This window comes from Stegodyphus dumicola, chromosome 5 (genome assembly GCF_044657685.1).
Source record: "Stegodyphus dumicola isolate Sdum_Otavi_A_Nest chromosome 5, ASM4465768v1".
Classification (NCBI taxonomy): Eukaryota; Metazoa; Arthropoda; class Arachnida; order Araneae; family Eresidae; genus Stegodyphus; species Stegodyphus dumicola.
In genome coordinates, this window is record NC_140772.1 from 157,418,908 (window position 1) to 157,439,997 (window position 21,090).

The 21,090-nt window shown below is 31.7% G+C and overlaps 1 protein-coding gene and 1 pseudogene across 1 annotated transcript; one reads left to right on the forward strand and one right to left on the reverse strand.

The window, feature by feature from the left end:
* The first annotated feature begins 237 nt into the window (after nt 1–237).
* Nucleotides 238–7,464, forward strand: abo (de-etiolated protein 1 abo). The gene has a single exon (XM_085817289.1). The coding sequence runs from the start codon at nt 903–905 to the stop codon at nt 2,700–2,702; it is 1,800 nt and encodes a 599-aa protein (XP_085673415.1). The 5' UTR covers nt 238–902; the 3' UTR covers nt 2,703–7,464.
* LOC146997301 (uncharacterized) lies at nt 5,693–6,655 on the reverse strand (annotated as a pseudogene).
* Nucleotides 7,465–21,090: the final 13,626 nt, after the last annotated feature.

Sequence of the window (21,090 nt, forward strand, 5' to 3'; positions counted from 1 at the left end):
CCTTTCTATTCCTGAGTTAGGGTTAACTACCTTCGCTCTCGCTACCGCCTGTATGAAGTATAATGCCTTACTCCGTGCGCCTGCCTTACGGAAATCAGCGTTATCAGAAGTCGAGTAAAAAGATGTTTCTACATCTTGACTCTCGAGAATAAAATACGATCTGTGTAAAATGCTGGCACCTGAGTTGATTGTGCGCATGCGCGAAAGTAGGTGGTGGGAATCAAAGAGGAACCAATCTAACCTCCTTAGTGTGAATAGCCTCTTAGCTATTCGCATGATCGGTGCGATTAGCCAGTGCGACGTTTCACTGCCGTAATGCAACGTTTTGAAGTTATAAACATGGACGCCGCTTGTTCGCTGGAGTTTCATTCTCCGATAGTGGAGGAAACTGTGAAACCCCCCTCCTTCTATTCTAACCTTCTTGTTTCAGCCACCAAAGGTCTCAGAGCACAGCGTCAACTAGAGGTCAGAACTCTTAGCGGTTGATGCCTCAAGAACCATGGATTGATTCTATTCTAACCTCTTAATGCTTTTCTTTGCAAATTAATTGTCATTCATTTTTAAATTTTGTCGCTGTTTCAAGAAAAAAAAAAAAAAAAGCAATAAAATGAACTCTCATTGGTCCAGATTGTATTGGCTTTCCCTTTAATTCCCTATGCTTTTGGTGTTTGAAACGTCATCGTGACGTCACTCTAAGTTAAAAGACTACTATATCAAAACGAGGATATCTGTTTTAAATGTGCAAATTTTTTACTTTTTATACTAGTGTTTGTTCTGTTTAATTTATTATGTTGCAGTCGCCTTTTTTAATTATGATTTGTGAGTAATATATTTGTTTTATAAACTAGTGCTTGGTATGTATCTGTACATGTTTCATTTCAAGAATTTAATTAAATATTGACATGGAAGAAAATAATGGTAAACAACGTAATCGTGAATTGCACATAGTTTTAAATCGATTCAAATCGCAAGAGGGAGCGTCTGCTAAACTTAATTATGGAACATCATATTGTCCGAACTATGAACATCACTGTAATAATGGAAAACAAGGAATTTTTAAAAGAAAAATACCTAACCAAAACATTGTTGCAAGACTTATAAGACGGGAAACATGCTTTGTTAAACCTTCGATATCATCACATTATGCAGTAAGATATTTGCATCAAAATATTGTTCCTAACTTTACTGTTGTAGATATTGAAAAACCACCTTGTTTCTTGAGAAAATTTTCCCCTGATGGGCAGCATTTCGTTGCCTTTTCTTCGGATCAGACTTCAATTGAAATATATGAATACAAAGGACCTTCTTCTGGGGAATCTCTTCTCAGTAAGGTTTCAGGAGAACAAACACCAGTGAATGATAGTGAATACCAAACTATTCGCACTAAAATTTTTGAAAAATTTTTCCGTCTAAAACATGTTGTTAATGTATCAGTTAATGATGAGCAGCTGAATCGAGAATGTAGTTTGTTTACTGATGATGGTACCTATATAATTGTTGGGTCAGCTGCTTATATAAGTGAAGAAACTTTTCCTCCTTTCTTTGAGATTTATCGTAACAATGAATCAGTATCTCCTAACCCAAGATCTAATCTTGAAAATTATACATTGCATTTGATAGATATGAAAAATGGTGTATTACGTGATAAAAGAATGTTCAAAACAGATAAAATATTCCTTTCTCATAATCAAGGTCTTTATTTATATCATGATTTTCTTTGTGTTCTCTCAGTTCAGCATCAAACTATTCATGTATTTCAAGTTACAGAAGATGGGTATTTTGTTAATGTCAGATGCATTGGGAGGTTCTGCTATGATGATGATGAACTATATTTGTCTAATGTCAGATATCCAGAATGGGAGCCTTGGAGAGCAACATTTCGTCCATATCGAGAAGCAACTTTCAATGGCCTAAAACATCGCATGCTAGTATTTTTATACAAGCAAGCCATAAAAGCATGCAAGAGAAAAAAGTCTACCCAACCATTATTTGAATTTTATCAAAATTTTGATCATTTTGCTCAGTTAAGGATGTGGAAAATGCAACTGCTAGATAAATCTCATTTGTTGATCAAATATGCCAGTGAAGATGTTATTACTTTGCGTTTGCCTGATCCAAACTCACAACCATCTTTTTTTGTTGTCTATAATATGCTCACAACCAAAGTGCTTGCTATTTATGAAAATACATCTGAGCAGCTGTTATCGATTTTTGAAACATTTTGTGATCTTTTCCGAAATGCAGCCTTACATGCACCTTCTCAGCTGTCATGTTCACCATCAAATAATATTTATGCCAGAACATTACAGCATAGGTTCATGCAGACTATAGTAAATGCAAAATTTGGAGGTCGAACTGAAGCAGTGAAACGTCTGTTAGCTCAGTTACCTATAAGTTCACAGTCTTATAGTATTAGCCCGTATTTGGACTTGTCACTGTTTAGTTATGATGATAAATGGGTTTCTGTAATGGAAAGGCCTAAAGCATGTGGTGATCAGCCAATTAGATTTTATGCTAGGGATTCTGGATTATTACGTTTTAAAATTTATGCTGGCGTACATGGAAAAAACCATCCAGTTACTGCTAGAAGGTTGGTTGCTTTTACTTTTCACCCTCATGATCCATTTGCTATTAGTGTACAAAGAACAAATTCAGATTATGTCGTAAATTTTCATGTTAGGCATTCTGTGCATTCTGGTTGATGCCTTTGCATTCAGTCATTAATATTTTCTCTTTAATAGCAATCTTATTGTTTTACTTGTTTTAAAGTATATTAGGTAATCCATTTTCTGTTTTTGCATTGCTGAGATATTTTATTTAAAATTAATTTTATGTGTTAATGAACAATAACTTATTATTATTATTTTATTTGCTTGAAAATTCTTATATTGTCATTGTGAATCTTAATCTGTTAAATTTAAATACATGAAAGTTGTTTTGGCTAATATTTGGAATATGGTAACAGGTAGTTTGGTGACATTTTGGTAAGGCAATAAAAGTTACTATCTAGGACTTTAGTAGTTTACATCGATAAAGTCAAGAGTGTGCGCAATGCCATTTTTGTGCAATTCTGGAATGTTTTTTTAAGTGAAAATAGGTTGACGTGTACATGGATGATACCATGTATGTGCAATTCTTAAAAACGCGGCAAGCAGTTTGCGATTCTGCACTTTCTTCCAATTTCGCACCTAATCTTCATCATGATTAAGCATTTTTGTTCCATAAAAGTTCTAGTATAAGCGTAATTCAGCTTGCAGATTGTTGGAAAAAATGTTGAGTAAAAAAAAAAAAAAAAAAACATGCCTTTACTTTGTGAAAACAAAAAGGCATCCAAAACAAAACTAGCAGTCTGCTGTAGCAGGGTTGGTTGCCAAATTTTCGCCAAAAATTTGCCAAGTTACCATAATCCAAAGATTAACCGTTGTTTTTTTTTGAGTGCTTGAAATTTTTCTGTCATTCTTTTGTAAAAACAAAATTTAAATGGCAGTTTCTGATTGTCCACATTCTCATGAAAAGTTGTTAAATCATTCACAACTTTATCACACAAAAAACATCTATTTCGCATGGGTACTGTTCTGTTCATAAATGAAAAAATATATGTGAGAAAAATACAGTATGGATCAATATTTACATTTTTACAGCAGTTGATAATGTTTAGTGAAAGGACTGCTAAGTATAAAATGTGTAAATTTCCATGTGCTCAAATGGCTGTGTGGTATGTGCACGTGTAGATTATTTATTTTTTCGTTTCTACTCAAAAAGATGCAAAAAATGGGTTATATAATGCAGATAATCAGTAATAACAGTAATAATCAATTTGTAATTATAAACAAAGATGTGATTTCCAATGTAGATTTTTTTTTTTTTTTTTTTCATAACACTGAATATGGAGTACGTATGCAATAACCCTTATTATTATATTAGGGGAAAGCGCAGAATCACCCACTGCTTGGCACGTTTTTCAAAATCGCCAACTTGACGCGCTCTTGAGTCTTGTCTCCTCCAGAAGACATTACGCAAGGCGCGGCATTTACAATGGTGAACAGGTAAAATAAACATTGAAGCAAAATTTTGAAAACTGAAAATTCATTAAAAACAGCATAATAATTTAAAAAATCATTAAGAAATAGTTCGAAATCTAAATGCATGTGCATAACATCAAAGGCCTTTAAAAATAGAATTTAGGCCTTTAAAAATAGGCTTTATTAGCAACCTGTTGGGTGTACTTTCCAGTTTTTCCTTTAAGAAGTAATATTTCTGATTTAGTCACAATATTGTAATTTATTAAAGAATCATTTAAAATATATTTAACCTGAAATTAATAGCAGATAATTATCTAAAAAAATAGTTACATGTTGCATTTTTTTAAATGAAAGTTTTAGATTCTTTTCACAACTAACATCCTTATAACAACAAGAAAATAAATATTAATAAAATAAAACAGATTTATGTGAATTAAGTGATTTCGGTTTATGCACGTTTCATATTTATGAATCTCAAAGAAATTGCCTTGAATTAAGCTAAATTAGAGAAATATACCTATATTTTTGGATGCATCTTTCCATATGTTCAGTTGTGTAAATATTTTACTTACTTTTATCGCTATACTGCCCACAAATTTGTAAATTTATGCAAAAGCATTTTAACGACAGAAAAGTTAGTTATCTTCATCAAATGCACAAATTATATTCTTAACAGTTCAAAACTTTAAAATGAATAATAATTAATACATAAAGAAAAGCATTACTTTATTTAACATTTTTAAAACTCATAAAAATAGTAACAATTGGTGTCTTACTTTTCATGAAAATTATCCAAACGAATTACCTAAAACGTTCAAATTATACAGTTTAAATCCTAGCATACATCATTGTATGTTAAAGAACAAAGATACCAGCTATAAACAGAAACATTAAAATGCATTTAAGGTATCCGACCTCGTTCGGGTACCATTTTTTCAAAAATAGTTCTTATTTAAAATATAAACATATTAATTTGAGGATAAGCATATTAAAGAGTAAAAACAATTTCAAAAATAATGCTGTTATTTTAATTTTGAAAAAATATTAAAAAAGTGATAATTTTTGCTTAAATTTTGCCTTTACGGCAACAACGACAGTGAACCATGTATGCATAAATATAGAGTTTTTTTAATTTGTATTTATGTTTACACTTGTTGTGTGTGCAATAAAGCAAAATAGTTAAATATTTATATATTCTTGAGATATGTCAAAATGTATACTATTTAGTGTATATTTTCTCGTTATCGCATTCAAAATCTAAAAAGAAAAAGTCATAATTCAACTTGTAATTAATATTTGTAAAATCTTCTGCTTCAGAGCATGCAACAGATTATATAAAACATATATGGAAAGTATCATTTAATTTTATCCATAAAATTTTGAGTTGTCACTGTTACAATTAGCAATATTTACAAAAAATTGCATTTTTCAAAAAACAAGTTTAAAGTTTTTATAACACAATATCTCAATGAAAGAAAAGTTCCTGACAATTAAAATTCTCCTGATTTGTAAGTACAACCTTGTTTTCTTTCACACACATCATGCTTTTTCTTTCGAACGGCACGTAATTTTTTTCTTTGTGTTTTTGCAAAAGTTGTGGAATGCTGCCTATAGTCGTGATTCCGCACTCTGTCAAGTTTTCGAAATCCCTGCTCAGTGTAAAATCCAGGTCACATATCTGACCTTGAAAATACTTCAAGCAAACCCGTAAATCCATCGTTAAAAACTAAAACACTTACATTTGCTCCAAACATTAATGTTCGCAAGTTTACGAACGTTTCTTTCGGAACAGTTTGCCATAACATGCCATTAAAACATTCGTTGGCATTTTGCGTTTTGCCATGTATACATTTTTTTAATAATTCTTGTGTACACAACTCCATGTACGTAGGTTTAATTGAATTTAAAATATGTGTTGGTATACCAGAGGATTTTGGTTTGATCTTTTTCTTTTCTGCTATTGCACGCTGATAGTTGCACCAACTCATTGATCCAGGAGGACACTGGCCATGCATCGGCTTCGAAGAAGAAGAACTACAATGGAACAATGCAGCTATTACAGCCTGCTGCATCTCAATTAAATTTCCAACATTACTTCTAATTGCAATGCCATAATAGTTCTGCAGTTTATCAATAAAAGAATCAGTCAGTTTACCTTTTCCTTTGAATCCAGGAGTTTAATTTTTTACTTTTCGTAGTCTACTACCAACCCTTTTCTGTACATGTCCAATGCATTCCAGTTTCTTGACTGAATCTTTACCATATATATCTTTCACAGTTAAAAATCCTTTAGAATCCCCATCCCCATAATACTAGGTGTACTTCAGCATTCGTAATTTGATAGATCGTTCAAAAATGCGATAAGCACCAACCGCTTCCATACCTGAAGCCGATCCTTTATAATTTGCAGAACAATTATGCTCCGCTTTAAGTATGTCACGCTGAAGGTTGCATTCCATTTTGTTTATTTTGTTGCAAATGGTGCAAAACTTTGACATAACTTCCAAGTCAAGCACTTTGCCAGTGTCAATCGACAAAGCAGCAACACATCCATTTAACGAAGAATATCCTCTCCGCTGCCATGTCCCATCTACAGATACACCGCACTCAGTTACATTTTTTGTAGAATGTTTAGTTTAAGAATTTTTTTTAATGTCATCAGCAGCTTTCAGCATAGAGTCATTTGACACAGAAGTAACAGCACTAAAAAGTTTTTCTTGAATTCTTTTATATGATGTGTTTTGTGGAGGCATTGGTAAATTTAACGCTGCGCAAAATCTTTTCACTGCAGATATACCTTTTCCAATCAGCCTCATACCAAACACAAATCTGTTATTAATATCCAGTGTTGTGCCATTTTTCTCAGATGATGTAAATGCTTTCTTAAAATTACACTCCTTGCAAGTCAATAAAAAGTATGAAAACAAACCAGTTATTAAATAAATAAAAAGTGTGAACCAAACCTTATTCTGTCACATCTGAACTTTGTACATTGGCTTATTCTACCATTAACTGCCTTTATAGAGGTGGAATTGTTTACAAAACTATTGCTTTCATCATGGTGCATGAACAGATGTTTTCTCTGCTGGTAAACAGAGATTAAACTCAAACAGGAGGTGGTAAAAAAGAAGAAATTGTTGAGCTGTCACTGATATGCATAGCCTCTTTGATATAGAAAAAATGAATTTAAATTAAAAAAGGAGATAAATGCATATACCCATTTTTAAGTTTCCAAAAGTATAAACAGTTATTTATAACAGAAATTAAATCTCATCTGATATTTTTAAATAAATTCTTTCTTACACAACATAAGATGTACTTTCGTAATTACAAACATTGTATTATACAGCAAATGTATGAAATCCACCGTGGTGGATGTATTTCAACAAAAAAATTAATTACACTTGACACTGGCTTATTAAAAAAAATCTTATCTATCGTAGCTGTTTAATAATTTTTATTATTTTAAGAAATAACAAAAGTCTTAGGGGGTGTGGAACTGTTAAACTAATAGAAGCTTTACTACTGCCACTTTTAACATGCTTAACATTATGGATTTAAATAGATACACATATCTTAAGGTAAGATTTAATTAACATAAATTGGACTATGTATTTCATATATTACACCAAATAAAATCCTTCTCATGCCTGGGTCATTGAAATAGTTTAAACTATACTTTGACTACTCTTATTATAAAAAGTATGCAGTTTGACTTCATCTAGGACAGGGATGGGCAAACTATGGCCCACGAGCCAACTCAGGACCACCGGAAGGTTCCATCCGGCCCGCGGATAGAATTTTAATTTGCCTGTCTGAGGCAAATTAAAAGAAAATACATAGTTATGTGTTATATATCCATCTCCTTTACTACTTTGTTTAAATATTATTTTTCTTCCCTTTTTTGAAAGGACTGTGGATCTTTTTACTTTCTCTATTTTTGTTCTGGAAAACATAAATCGATGGAAATAACAGGCACAGATAACTTTCAATCCGTAAAGTGTTAAAAGCGGCACTCATAGGCAATTTCGAGATTTTCTTCAGGCCATGCAATTTGAATACTCTGATGTACTGTATTACATGAAAGTAAGGTGGCTTAGTGCAGGATGTGTTTCTGAGCGAGTGTGGCAGCTGAAAGATGGCACTGTGTTGTTCTTCCATGAGAAACAGTGTTCTGCGGAGTGTGAAATGTTACAAGACACAGAATGGCTTTCGAACTTTTCACAGATCTTCTTTGTCATATGAACATGAATATCAAGATGCAAGGGAAAAATCAATTTATCGACGATATCTGAGCCCATCTCAAAGCTTTTAAACTAAAACTTAATTTGTTTGCTGGGCAGCTAGCTAAGAACGATTTGTCTGATTTCCCGAGGTTAAATTCAATACCCTTAGTAAATGAAGAGAAGTTTAAGAATTATGAAGATGGCTTGAAAAAACTGCATTTTGTGTTCGAATGCAGATTTCAGTGCCATTCAAACAGAATTACATATTTCTATAATGCCTTTCAACATAAACTGTGAAGCAGTGAGGTCAGATTTGCAGCTTGAATTAATTGAGTTGCAATCTAACAATCATCTCAAACAGTTGTTTCTAAATAGGCCAAAGTTAGAACTCTACAAATCATTATCGAAAGTAAGTTACCCAAATTTAATATATCACACTCAAATCAATGCTATGTGTGCTTCATTTTATATATAAGAGTTTACAACTGTGAAACTTCGAAAGAATTATTTCAGAAGTAGATTGGCAGATGAGCATTTAACCTCATTCCTTAGAATCAATACATCTCACTTTGAACCTCAACAAAAGGAACTTTTAAAAATAAAATCTCAATTCCATTCATCTCATTATTTAAATTGGAATATTTGTAAATTGTTTTTAAAATTTTAGAAAAAATTATCGTGGCTCGCGACCAAAAATGTTTGCTTCCCTGATCTACGATAATTTTATCATAAACCTGTAGTGCATCAAAAAAAAAAAAAAGGGGGGGGCATTAGAATATAGATATATCTCAAAACTCCACCACCCTCTTTAAGGCTCAACTGATTCATAAGAGTCATTCACATGATGTATTTTCCCTTCTGCTAACCTTTTCACTTCATTTTTGAAAAAGACCTTTTTTAAAAGAGAAATGAGGGGAAAATAAGCAGTTGTGTTTTTTAGTGCAAAAGTGTTATTAATTATTAGGTTGCAGTATATGACAGCTGAGTATCTCCTCTAAGTTCTCTACTACAACTTATACGATATTAAAAGGCCAAATATTTGAGGGAAAAAAAGAATTGAAGAGTTCATAAAACAGTAACAAGAAGAAATTTTTGACAAGAGTGATTCAGAATATCAGGCAAGAGAAGAAATATTTCTTATGCAGGTAACCTAAATGTCAATATCAAACTTCCAGATCTTCAGATTATATTTGCATATCCTTCTCCTGTATCAAATTCATTATCACTAAACAAAATTTGTTAAAAAACATAAAAGCAGTGCACAAAGCAAATGTATTTTATTTTATAGGAAACAAGATTATTTGATGCAGTACAATTCTGATAGTATCAGAAACTATTTTGAATTACTATTCATTGATACTTATCATAATTACTGTTCATTTATACTTGACATAATTCTTGAATGTGACAAAGCAAAACGCCTTGTTAAGGTCTGAAGGTAAAATCATAAATATTCGTTCTTCACAAGATAAATTTACAAAAATCAGAAAATGTGTCCCTTATCAGGGAATTTTTTTTTATTTTGGGAGCATTTTACGCTTATATTTTGTAGTATTAGTGTGACAATTGCCAATTAAATTGCTCGCAGACAGGAATGCCAACTGGTGCGGCAGAGTTTTGGATTTCCGGCCAGAAAAAAGTCATTCACCGACCAGAAAAATGTCTAGTGCTGCGCCTACTTGCAGGTGCAAAAATTACTTAATTTTTCTCGTACCCATTTTTAACAATGGAAATAATAGCTACATTTCCATTTAGTTAGGTATTTTATAACTTTCAGCACAGCCTTTTATCTTAACACTTAGAAGCATTTACTTCTTCCATAAAAAATGTAAGAAGTCAGTTCCACTGGAGGATTCTCGCTAAACTTTTCTCTAAAGATAACCAGCGTGTACTAACATATTTCGAATTTTTTCTTATTTCAGTGTTATGCAGCTGTTGGAATTGTTTCAATTCTTTCCTTTTATATCTTTCCAAGATAATAATAAATATCAACAATAAATTCAATCGCATTTATTGGCAAAGAAGCTGACTCCTTTTTCACTGCTAAATTTAAGAGGTGACATATGCATAGTCTGCAAATATAAATTTATTTTTAAGATACCTGCAACAAATTCTAAGCAATTATCCTGAAGAATTTCTTTTTCCTTTAAAGTTTTATAATTAGCTGTGCCATATATAAAAGTCTGTCAAATTTCTTCTAAAGTGGGGAGAGAAAGTAAACTACACTAAATTTCAGAAAATTCTGGATTTAAAAAAAGAAAAAAGAAAGAAACAACAATTTTGCATCGTTATTATTTCTTCCATCCCAGGGTTCGTACACATTTCTGCACACGGAAATTAAGTACTTTTAAGGACCATTGATGAAAATATTAAGGACCTATGAGCAAATGGGAAATGAATAAATTCAATTAAAAATATTATTCTCTGCCTGAATTTCATTTTTGTAATACCATCCTAAAATTAAATAGATCCCTAAGTAGTATGCATTATTAATAAACATGAATTAACATAATTATTAATCAGTTTGAGAATAAAATAAACTTCATGCAGTTTATCAAGTAGCATTAAATATTTTACACTTATAATAGGTTGGACATATTTGAAAGAAGATAAGGGACATTTACGTTTTACTAATAAAAGTTAGCTTTATGTTGATTTTTTTATGTCTCATTTTGTCACATACTTGGGCAGTCTAGAGCAAAGGTTCTCAACCGGTGGTACACACAGAAGCAAAGTATTTTTAACTATTTATTTCAAAAATTAAAACCCGAACATCCTGATTGAGTTTTTCTCTATCACTTGTAAATTTATGCGATCTGAGCTTTGTTCAAGAGTGGTGGTGGTACTAAATATTTTCAATTTTTGTTTAGATGGTACAGGTTAGTTAAAAGGTTGAGGATTGCTCGTCTAGAGGTTTAGTAAATAGCAGGTAGATTTTAGGTCAAACAGCATAGATTAAAATGAGAAGTAAGATCACAATCAGCATGATTCATAACAAAAGACTGAATGTTGTCACCCCTGCTGCTTGTCTAGAGAGAGACCTGTTGATTCGAACAAACCTGAAAGGCCTGATGTAGGCACGGTTGGCAAGTGTTGAAAGTATGTCAGGCTCTGTTTGATGCAGTTAGTGTCATAGCTTTGTGCAGAGTTCCAGGGGGTTGTAACCCAGTTAATATACTTTCAAGTTCCAGTAAGCCATTAAAGCACCACAGGTGATAAGTTGTTTTGTATTATTTTAAGTCTCACTAGGAGCAAAGAATAAGTTTTACTTGAATTTCTACATTTTTGTGTTTTATCTTGTGCACAGTGAGTATTAATGAAAGGCAATAACTCGCTTTAATATGTAGAGATAATTAAGGGTAGGCAGTTAATTATAAATAATTAAATTAGGTAAATAGTTAACCTTAGTCATCATGGCTTAACATGGCCACTATTAAATTTTATTTTTTAACAATACTTGTTAACCTCTTCGTCATCCGTAACACGTCTAGCACGTTCAAGTGAAACTTCAAGCGTTCTTCTACATTTTCAAACTTTTAAATGTTTAAAACGCTTTCTAAATGTTTACTTGTTTGAGTTTTTATTTTTGTTTGTTCTAATACAGCACTAATCAGGCAGAGAGGGCAGCACTAATCAGGCATTCTATTTCTAATTGAATTTGCCCCGGGTTTTATGAATATTCGCGCCATCTTACATAAGATGACAAGACAGTGAGAGATGGCTTCAACGTCTACTCAGCAGAAAAAAAAAGAGAAAAAATGAGGTTGTGAATTGGAAAAACAAGAAGGATATACGTTTAATGAGAACAGTCCGTAATAACTCGATGATTGATGTTGAAACACGGAAAAGAACAGTAAAAAAACCAATAATTTTAAAAGATTACAACAACAAAATGGGAGGGGTGGACCGCCTGGAACAAACAGATGTTATCAAATTATCCTGCTGTTAGAAATAAACAGTTATTATTTTTCCATTATGCTTTGTTTCTTTATAATTTTACTTAATATTCATTGACATTCATCCACTACGAAAGTTATGATGTACAGAGAAAACAACATTACATACTACGAAAAACACGCGGCGGCTGGGGAGAAATTTTCGTAGACAGGAGAGGACGGCGAAAGGGTTAAAAAAGCCCTATTAAAATCAAAATCTAATAAAATTTCACAGTTTAAAACACATGTAATTTACGACACTGATTCTTAAACGATATTAGAATAATTACACATTAAAAGCTACAATAAAATATTTATGTTTTGTATCAACAACACTCAACAAAATATTTATCCGTCATTTTAATTTGAAGCCTTCTCAAACATTTTGGCTAGTTTATATCGATTTCCTTGTCTTTAAGCATTTTTTCTAACAATAATTAGAGATTTGTCTCAATATGCTAACCAATGCTTTCGCTAGTTTCTGCGTGCTTTATCTCCTAACTTGTCAACCACTCCACAATGTACCTATGAGGGTTTACTTGATCTGGTAAAAGTTAAATAGTCCAAAATCCCTGATAGACGTGAAGCAAATTATCACTATGTCTGAAAGTAACTACAATATCAGACAAAGGTTTAAATAAACCTCATATTTAAAAAGAACTTAGAACAAACGTAAAGGCATGTTCTGATGCTAACAAAGTCAATTACATCTTACGGTGACGTAATTAAACAAGGACAGTCAAATTAAAACTAAAAATGTGGACTAGTGATCAAAGATTATACAATTTAATTTTAATTTAATTTGGCTCAGTAAATCTATCATACGAGGAAACAGAAATGGAAAATTATAGTAAAGGCTGAAATCATAAACAATTGAGTAATTTACATATTAATAACTGCGCATATCTTTGAAGAATAATTTTCTTTATGTATTCAGTTTCTTTCTTCAGCATGTTTCCTTTTGATTTTAGAATTTTGGGATTTAATTAAGGATTTCTGTTTTTCTAAAAAACACTAAATGCATTTAGAATGTATAGAAAAAGTGACTAATTTAATTTCTTTAGTTATATGAAATTCAGAAGAAATATGATTACAGAGCTGGTGTGGCAAAATTTTTAGAATTTAGTGACACACCAAACAACAAAATATAGCAATGGCAAAACTTTTAGAATTTAGAGCAGGCATTGGAAGCAGATTTTAGAAAGGCACTATGCAGTTGAATTTAGGACCCATAGAGATTGCATCAGATGAGAAAATGCCTAGTGCAGCTCTGTGTATGATGCATTAAGACATATTAATTAGATGGATCTTTTAAATTGCAAGTTTTCAATTTCTTTATTAATAAAAAAATCCCTTTCTATAACGCCTGCCCAAGTGATAAAATTCGAAGAATTTTTGATATTTTCCATGCTTGTGTCTAGTAAGCAGTAGAGAAAATAAAGGGAAGATTAAACATGTTAAGAAAAAGATTCTAGTATCAGGTGTAAAACATTCAAATATTATGTCTTCATTGTTCTTCCAAGCGTTCTCGAAAAAGTAAGAAATTCATCGCAAACTTTCTGTAAAATACATCCATTATGCATTGATATCTTGGAGACATTTTTCATTTTGTCATATATTTCTCAAATCTTCTAAAATAGCGGGTCTTTAAATCTTTCCTTCAAATCCTTCTAAATTTTCCAAGCTGCAGTGTCAAAAATACTAAAGAAAAATTATCCAAACCAATTCTGTAACAGCAAAAAGGCAGAAATATTTTGAGGAAAAAAAAAAAAAAAAAACAGAAAAAAGTGTAAAATTAATTTTATAGAGAAAACTGATGCATATTCTGAGAATTTTGAATATTCTGAGACAATTACATGGGAAAAACGCTTACAATGAAAAAAAATTAAAAAGAAGACTTTTTAATTAATTACACAGCTAATTTTGCTTTTGCTTAGAACTGTTTCGTAAATTATGCTTTACAGCATTATACCTTGTGTATTTTTCAGATTCAAAATACTGTATAATAAGTTGCCTTAATGAAACTTTATAATATGACAGCGAAAAATAAAAATGTTTTATTTTAATGTTATTTTTTAAATATAATTCCAATATATTACGATTATTTTAATGAAATTTATCAATGTTATGAAGTTTTAAAAAAATCATTGAAAAATTCTGATTTCGGAATTTTAAAAATTTTCTATAGAAACTGATCTAAAAATCGCCAAACTATTGACAAGTCGCCAAATTTAGAACCGTTCAATAAAAGAATTCATATTCCAAAAGCGAAAATTGTTTAAGAGCTCTTTATTACGAAAAATGAATTTTGAAATGCTTATGTTTCACTTCTTGCTTAGAAACTCGAGTATCCCATGATTTATATTAGAAATAGAAACAAATTATAACCCATATATACGTCAGTGAATTGCCAAAATTATTCCTCCAAAATGCTAATTCACACTCAAAATGGCAGTCATAAAAACAGACAGAAATTTCAGATGATTAAATTTAAGGACCTTCTACTGATTTTGGCCAAAATTAAGGACTTTTAAGGATCAAAAATCGATTCCAAAAAATTTAAGGACCGTACAAACCCTGCATCCATAGAAAGGCAGAATGGAACTGTTTTAATGCAATCAATAACTGAAAATTTATTTTTCATACCAATATCTTGAAGCCCTTTCTTCTAGAATTGCAGCCGTTTTTATCCCTGCACTTGAGTATTTCTCAGCGATTTTACTGCTGGGAAACATTTACCTAAAAAAGTTGCAGCATGCTCCGATGCATTCAGTGGCTGTTACTGCTCCAGTAAAAAGGCAGAGAACAGGCAATGCAACATTGCATTAAAAACTTTTTTAGCCTTTGTTTCCATAGAAAAATTTAATTTTTTTTTCAAGTACAGTTCATGTTGTCCTTGTGTACACACATGTTTAAGAACGTTAGCCCTTCCAGTGTGCAAAATCAAAAAATCGCAATAACAAACAATACACATTGCAATATTACATTTCCTTGATGAAATAAATAATAGAAGGAAACCAATCTGTGTACAATTTTTGAAAAGTACATGAATATTTTACATTTTTTGCAGACCGCAGTAGCTTAAACTGTTTTTGGGAAGCACATGAAACTTACACTGCTCACTGGCAAGACGGAAGAAATAAACAACCTCGATCTTGCTTTGTGTTCATTGGCTAATGACTTGCAGAGGCGCATGATCCTCATTGCAGAATGTAATATGACGTTTTCGAACTCTCATAAACAGAGCACAAACACGCCGCATCTCAGGGATGAAACAACCTCAGTTTTTTTCATATGCATCCAAAGAAAAACAAGCACTTTCAAATACCAAAAATTCTATTTTGGGGGTAAATAACAAATCATTAAGCGAAGCTACATAAAAATCCTGAGAAATTTTAAGAGAAAGTCGAGAGAAATACGTTAAAAATCAGATTGGCAGGAGTATGGTCGGATATTGGGAGAGTTGGCAACTCTGCTGAATGACATAACACAGCAAATTTAGAGATACATACAGCACAGTAACACATCTTTATTCAAGTTGTAACCTGCAGTTTAATACATACCATCAGTGAAAAAAAAAATAAATAAAAATTACAGCAATAATTAAGTTTACAAAACAATATTTTGCAAATTTCATCCTCAGACTGCTGGAATTGAATGGCGAAACTTTGTATAAATGCATGAATGTTTACTAAACTGGCAACAGTTTACAATGTAGTACGGAATGTCAAAGTTTGGAATGAACAACCTATATTACTTTGATTAAGATGATTAGACAATAACAATAGATGCAAAATTGCAGTGCTCCAAAACATTGTAGAAGGCGCATAAACTGAACTGACCTGTTCTTGGTCAACAGGATGAGGCAACCCATTTTTTTCCAGAACAAATTAAAATTTTGTACAAATTTCTTGACAGATTTTTATTTCACACTTGCAGCTTTTCCATGATTAACTATGCTATGTATGTTTGTTGAGATCTCCCATAGAGGCCATTGTAGCACCCCTCAACTGTGTGAGAAAAGTTTTGATTTGAGCCAGAGGTGGCGTGGGTTTTAAAATGTAGTGCGATGAGCTTGTAACACATATTTGCTATGTAACTGTACTATGTAATATAATGTATATAATTAAATGTGTTTATTTAAAATGTGGAGCAATTTTGAAGGAGTGTACTTCAAATTTTTTGGAGCCACCAGTGAGGATCTGGGTCGGTCTTGGAAGCTGTGAATTTTAGTGGTTCAGTTACAAGCTTTGTTTGAGAATTTGTGGAATTTTGCAGGAAGTGAAAGTAGGATTTGTTTTAATTGAAATTTGAATTGTTGTAAAATACTAATTCAGAAGTCAAACAACAAAAATCCGCGTTATTTGTGAAATTTGAAAATATAACGCTGATTTTTGTTGTTTGACTTCTGAATTAGTATTTGTTCGGCGTGTTGTTGTAAAATGTCGGAATTACCCAAGTCGAGAAAGGAGCGTAGCGCAATTAAGTCTACATTAACTAAGCTAATTAACAAAGTTGAAGCTTTTATTATGGAAGATTCTAGTGAGATAGATGTTATGAATTAGATAGATACTTTAAAGGAATTTCCAGCCCAAATAATAGATAAGGAAACTAATTTAAAATGATTAAACGATGAATTGAAAGTAATTTTGATGATATAAAAAATGAAGTTGCTGTGTCAGAGGAATACTAAAAAAAAAATATCCTCTGGAAACAAAAGATAACCAATGTAATTGATAGATTAATGAAAGATGAAATGAATAGTAGTAAGTATCCTTTTCTATTAATGCAACTGCTCAAGGTACACTAGAAAACCAAACCTTTAGAGAAATCAAAATTGTTAAACTTCCTAAATTGATAATCAATAAATATTATGGTGATCCTGCTTCTTGGCTAGAATTTCATAACCAGTTTGAAAGTACTATTCATAATAATTGTAATTTAATAAAAAAATAAATTTAATTAAGACACAATAACACGCCGAATAAGTACTAATGCAGAAGTCAAACAACAAAAATCAGCGTTAATTTTCAAAATTTTCACAGGACTAGTTTCGATGGTTTTACCGAACCACCATCCTCAGCTGCAAAACCGCAAATGAACAAGATAGGAAATAATGATTAGATAAGATAAGAAAGCCTGGACAAGAATAAGAAAGTGGTGCCATCTGTTGGTGAAACCAGAACTAAAACATAATTTCTTTTTAAATGCCAAAGGTAAAGATGGATTGGAATTAAGATCGTTAACAAGAACAGAAAGATTTTTCTGAATGTGAAATTCCTCTAGAAAATCCAGTTCTCCAATAGAAGATGTTTTTTGAATAATTTTGGCAGCAGAAAAATTGAAAGTGTGATTTTCGGACCAACAATGTTGAGCAACAGAAGACTTCTGTGTTTCCTTTTTTCTAACATATGCCTCATGTTCCTTGACGCGAAATTTTAAGGCTCTCTTAGTTTGGCCAATATAAATTAAACCACACTGGCAAAGAATCCTATAAATACCCCAAGAATTCATATCCGGAATGGGGTCCTTGAGTATGGAAACCGGAATTTTATTGATGGGAGAATAAACAACCCGAAAGGTAAATTTCTGCAAAATATGTGCAACTTTATAGCTAATTGATGGAAAGAAGGGAATGACAACAGAATTTTTATAATCTCCTAAGAGTGTGCCTTTTAGTGTGTTGAGATGAGAATTTTTTAACTGCTTGATTAATAATGTTGGGTGAAAAGCCCAATTTAAAAGCAATAGCTAGCAATAGCAAAGCAAAAGCTCCTGTCAATTGGCAGGGGCTTTTAGGAGGATTTTAGGAGATTATAAAAATTCTGTTGTCATTCCCTTCTTTCCATCAATTAGCTATAACGTTGCACATATTTTGCAGAAATTTACCTTTCGGGTTGTTTATTCTCCCATCAATAAAATTCCGATTTCCATACTCAAGGACCCCATTCCGGATATGAATTCTTGGGGTATTTATAGGATTCTTTGCCAGTGTAGTTTAATTTACATTGGCCAAACTAAGAGAGCCTTAAAATTTCGCGTCAAGGAACATGAGGCATATGTTAGAAAAAAGGAAACACAGAAGTCTTCTGTTGCTCAACATTGTTGGTCCGAAAATCAAAATTGGGGATCAATTTTTTACATTCATCCCCAAAATCAATTAAAAATGGTTTTGATTATCTGCAGACAATAAAAATTGAGAAAGTTATGAAAATTAGATTATTTTGTTGAATTCAAATTGGCCAAATGATAAAGATATACAGTCAAAAGTCGTTAATTCGGACACCCATAATCCGGAATGATCTATAATCCGGACCTCAAAGCTACAAACTTTCTGCGCATGCGTTGCGTTCACGCATGCGCACAGGCGTTTAAGAGTGCACGTAAGACCTTTACGGCTGCGAATATGTTTGTGCACATGCGCGTTTAATGCGTAACGGAGGTATAAGCTAAGCTAAAATTATCTGATTCAGTTAATGTTGCACATTGCGTTGCTCCTTAATCTTTGAATTGGATCCTGCTTATTATTTTTTGCAGACTTTTAGAACAATTCCATAAAAGTAAGCTTGAACTTTCGATTATGTCAAATAGAATTTCCGATATATATTTACTAATATGTAATTTATATCTACAAAGCGAAAGTATGTTCTGAAATTCGAAATCTGTTTATCAATTTCACGCCGCGGATTGGAAGTTGATCTGTCAGCACTATCCTTATCTTCAGGGCAGATGTTTTTATTTTATTTGGCTTATAATTCCTTACTAAGTATAGTATTTCATGTCTATGTACTCCGTCTTTGATATGATTTAAATCAAGTTCCTCGTCATTATAATTCGCTTTCGATAGTGAAGAAAGTGACCCAGAGGTTATTGAAAACGAAAACATTTCCATTGACAAATTAGTCGGTATTCTCAACACAGCAATTATAGGACTTGAACAGCGGAACTTTGTAACTAAACGAGAAATTATGTCTGTTTAATAGAATTAAAGAGAAAGTGTTATCACATGAAACGAAGCAACTTACATTGAAATAAATGTTTAATAAAGTAAACAAATAAATATTAAGCTTTTTCTTTTTGTAAATTTTGATACCCTTTAGGTCATAATTATTCTTTATTTCATAAATTATGGTTTCATATTTTTAATTTTATAATTTCTGCATGCCATCTTACCAGATTTAAACTGATGATCTATAATCCAGAAAAATCGATAATCCGGAATCGCCGAAGTCCCGACGAGTCCGGATTAACGACTTTTGACTGTACTTGCATATAAATCACTTCTGCATATGATTGAAGCTTTACAATATGTGCTTGTTAACTTCAGTTGTCTATAGTATTATTATTATGACAGTTTAACACTTGATATTTGCAGCACATTACCTCAGATTAGAACTATAGGATAAAATGTAGTTGAAAACTTTGGGAGGTTATAAATGAAATAAACGCAGAAGAAATTAACTCAAGCCATTACTATTGTGAATGAATAACAGAGCAGTTAGAAAATTTATTATAATTCAGAATTAATGTTTAGTACTGGCAAAGAGAAAGTGAATAGTGTATTAAGTTAGATAGTTTTCACAATAGAAATATTAACTTAAATAAAAAGAACAAAACTATAAATTTTCCCTCATTAATTATTAATATTTTTATTATGTTTCATTATTAAACATGTTTATTACTTGTGTATCCTGCCAAATAGACTGGCTGCATGGAAGTTTTCATAATTTTCTCTATGTGTGACATGAATTTATGCATCCAAAATGCTAACCTTTGTATGCAACACTCACTCATTTCTAATGCTTTAAAGTCCCAATACTCGTTTAATTTAGCATTTGCAGTATCAGCGTTGTTACACTATGAGTATTACTAATATTTTAATTCAGTGCTGCTTTCTAATTACTTTCACGTTTATTTTATTCAATAAATAAATTAACTAAAATATAAAATTTATTGTGAATCGATTTTGTAATTATTTATGTTTATAATTTTTATCCCTTCCAGCTGATTAGGTGTGCAGAAGCAGCAGACTTGTAAATGTGAAGGAGCTATTTGCTTAGTTATGCAGTAGAATTCACCACCCTGCGGCAAGCTTCATTAAAGCTGTGAACAGCCAAGCTAACCATCTTCAGGGCAAGTAGCTGCATCAAGCAAACCCAGTGACATTCCAAAGAGGAATGTCAGTCAAAATAAAAACTTAATACCTAAATCTCGGAAAATCAGACAATTAAGCCACAAATCTTGTGACCAATTTTTCAGTTGCTGTGCTTAGTGCGATAAAGTTATATGGCAATAAACTGAAAAGCTATGGCAGGTATTCTATTGTACCCTTTAATGAAATCAATTTAAAGCAAGCTTATCATATGATAAGCAAAATGATTGTATCATTGGATGGTAATGATTGCATTGCTGGGTATGCAGGCTATGGTTCTACAATGAGCCAAATGTAATATCTCAGTATGCTGTGACTATTAAAATTATAAATTATGTATTATTACTTCATATTGGTCATTATGTTCCAAAATAAATGCTCTTTTTATATAGAACTATATAAATGTAGAAAATCTGAGAAGTTAATTTTATATGGAAAGCCTTCGTGCAAAATTAATAGCATCTTGTTAATTTCATATATGTTTTGTGAAAGTAATTGCTGCTGAATCTAGAATTAATGCATTATCTGAGATTTGAGACAAAATTTATCAAATTAGAAGATAGTGAAATAGATAAATAGGAAATGAAACATGAAATTTATATATTTAATATTGAAATAAATATCTCAGTAAAGTGGCTGTATGTAAAGTATAATGATGCAATTTTTATAATTTTTTACTAAAATGCTAAAATTATGTGCTATGAAAATTTTATTTTCATTAATATTTATAATTTTTTCCTCGCAAATTTTTATCC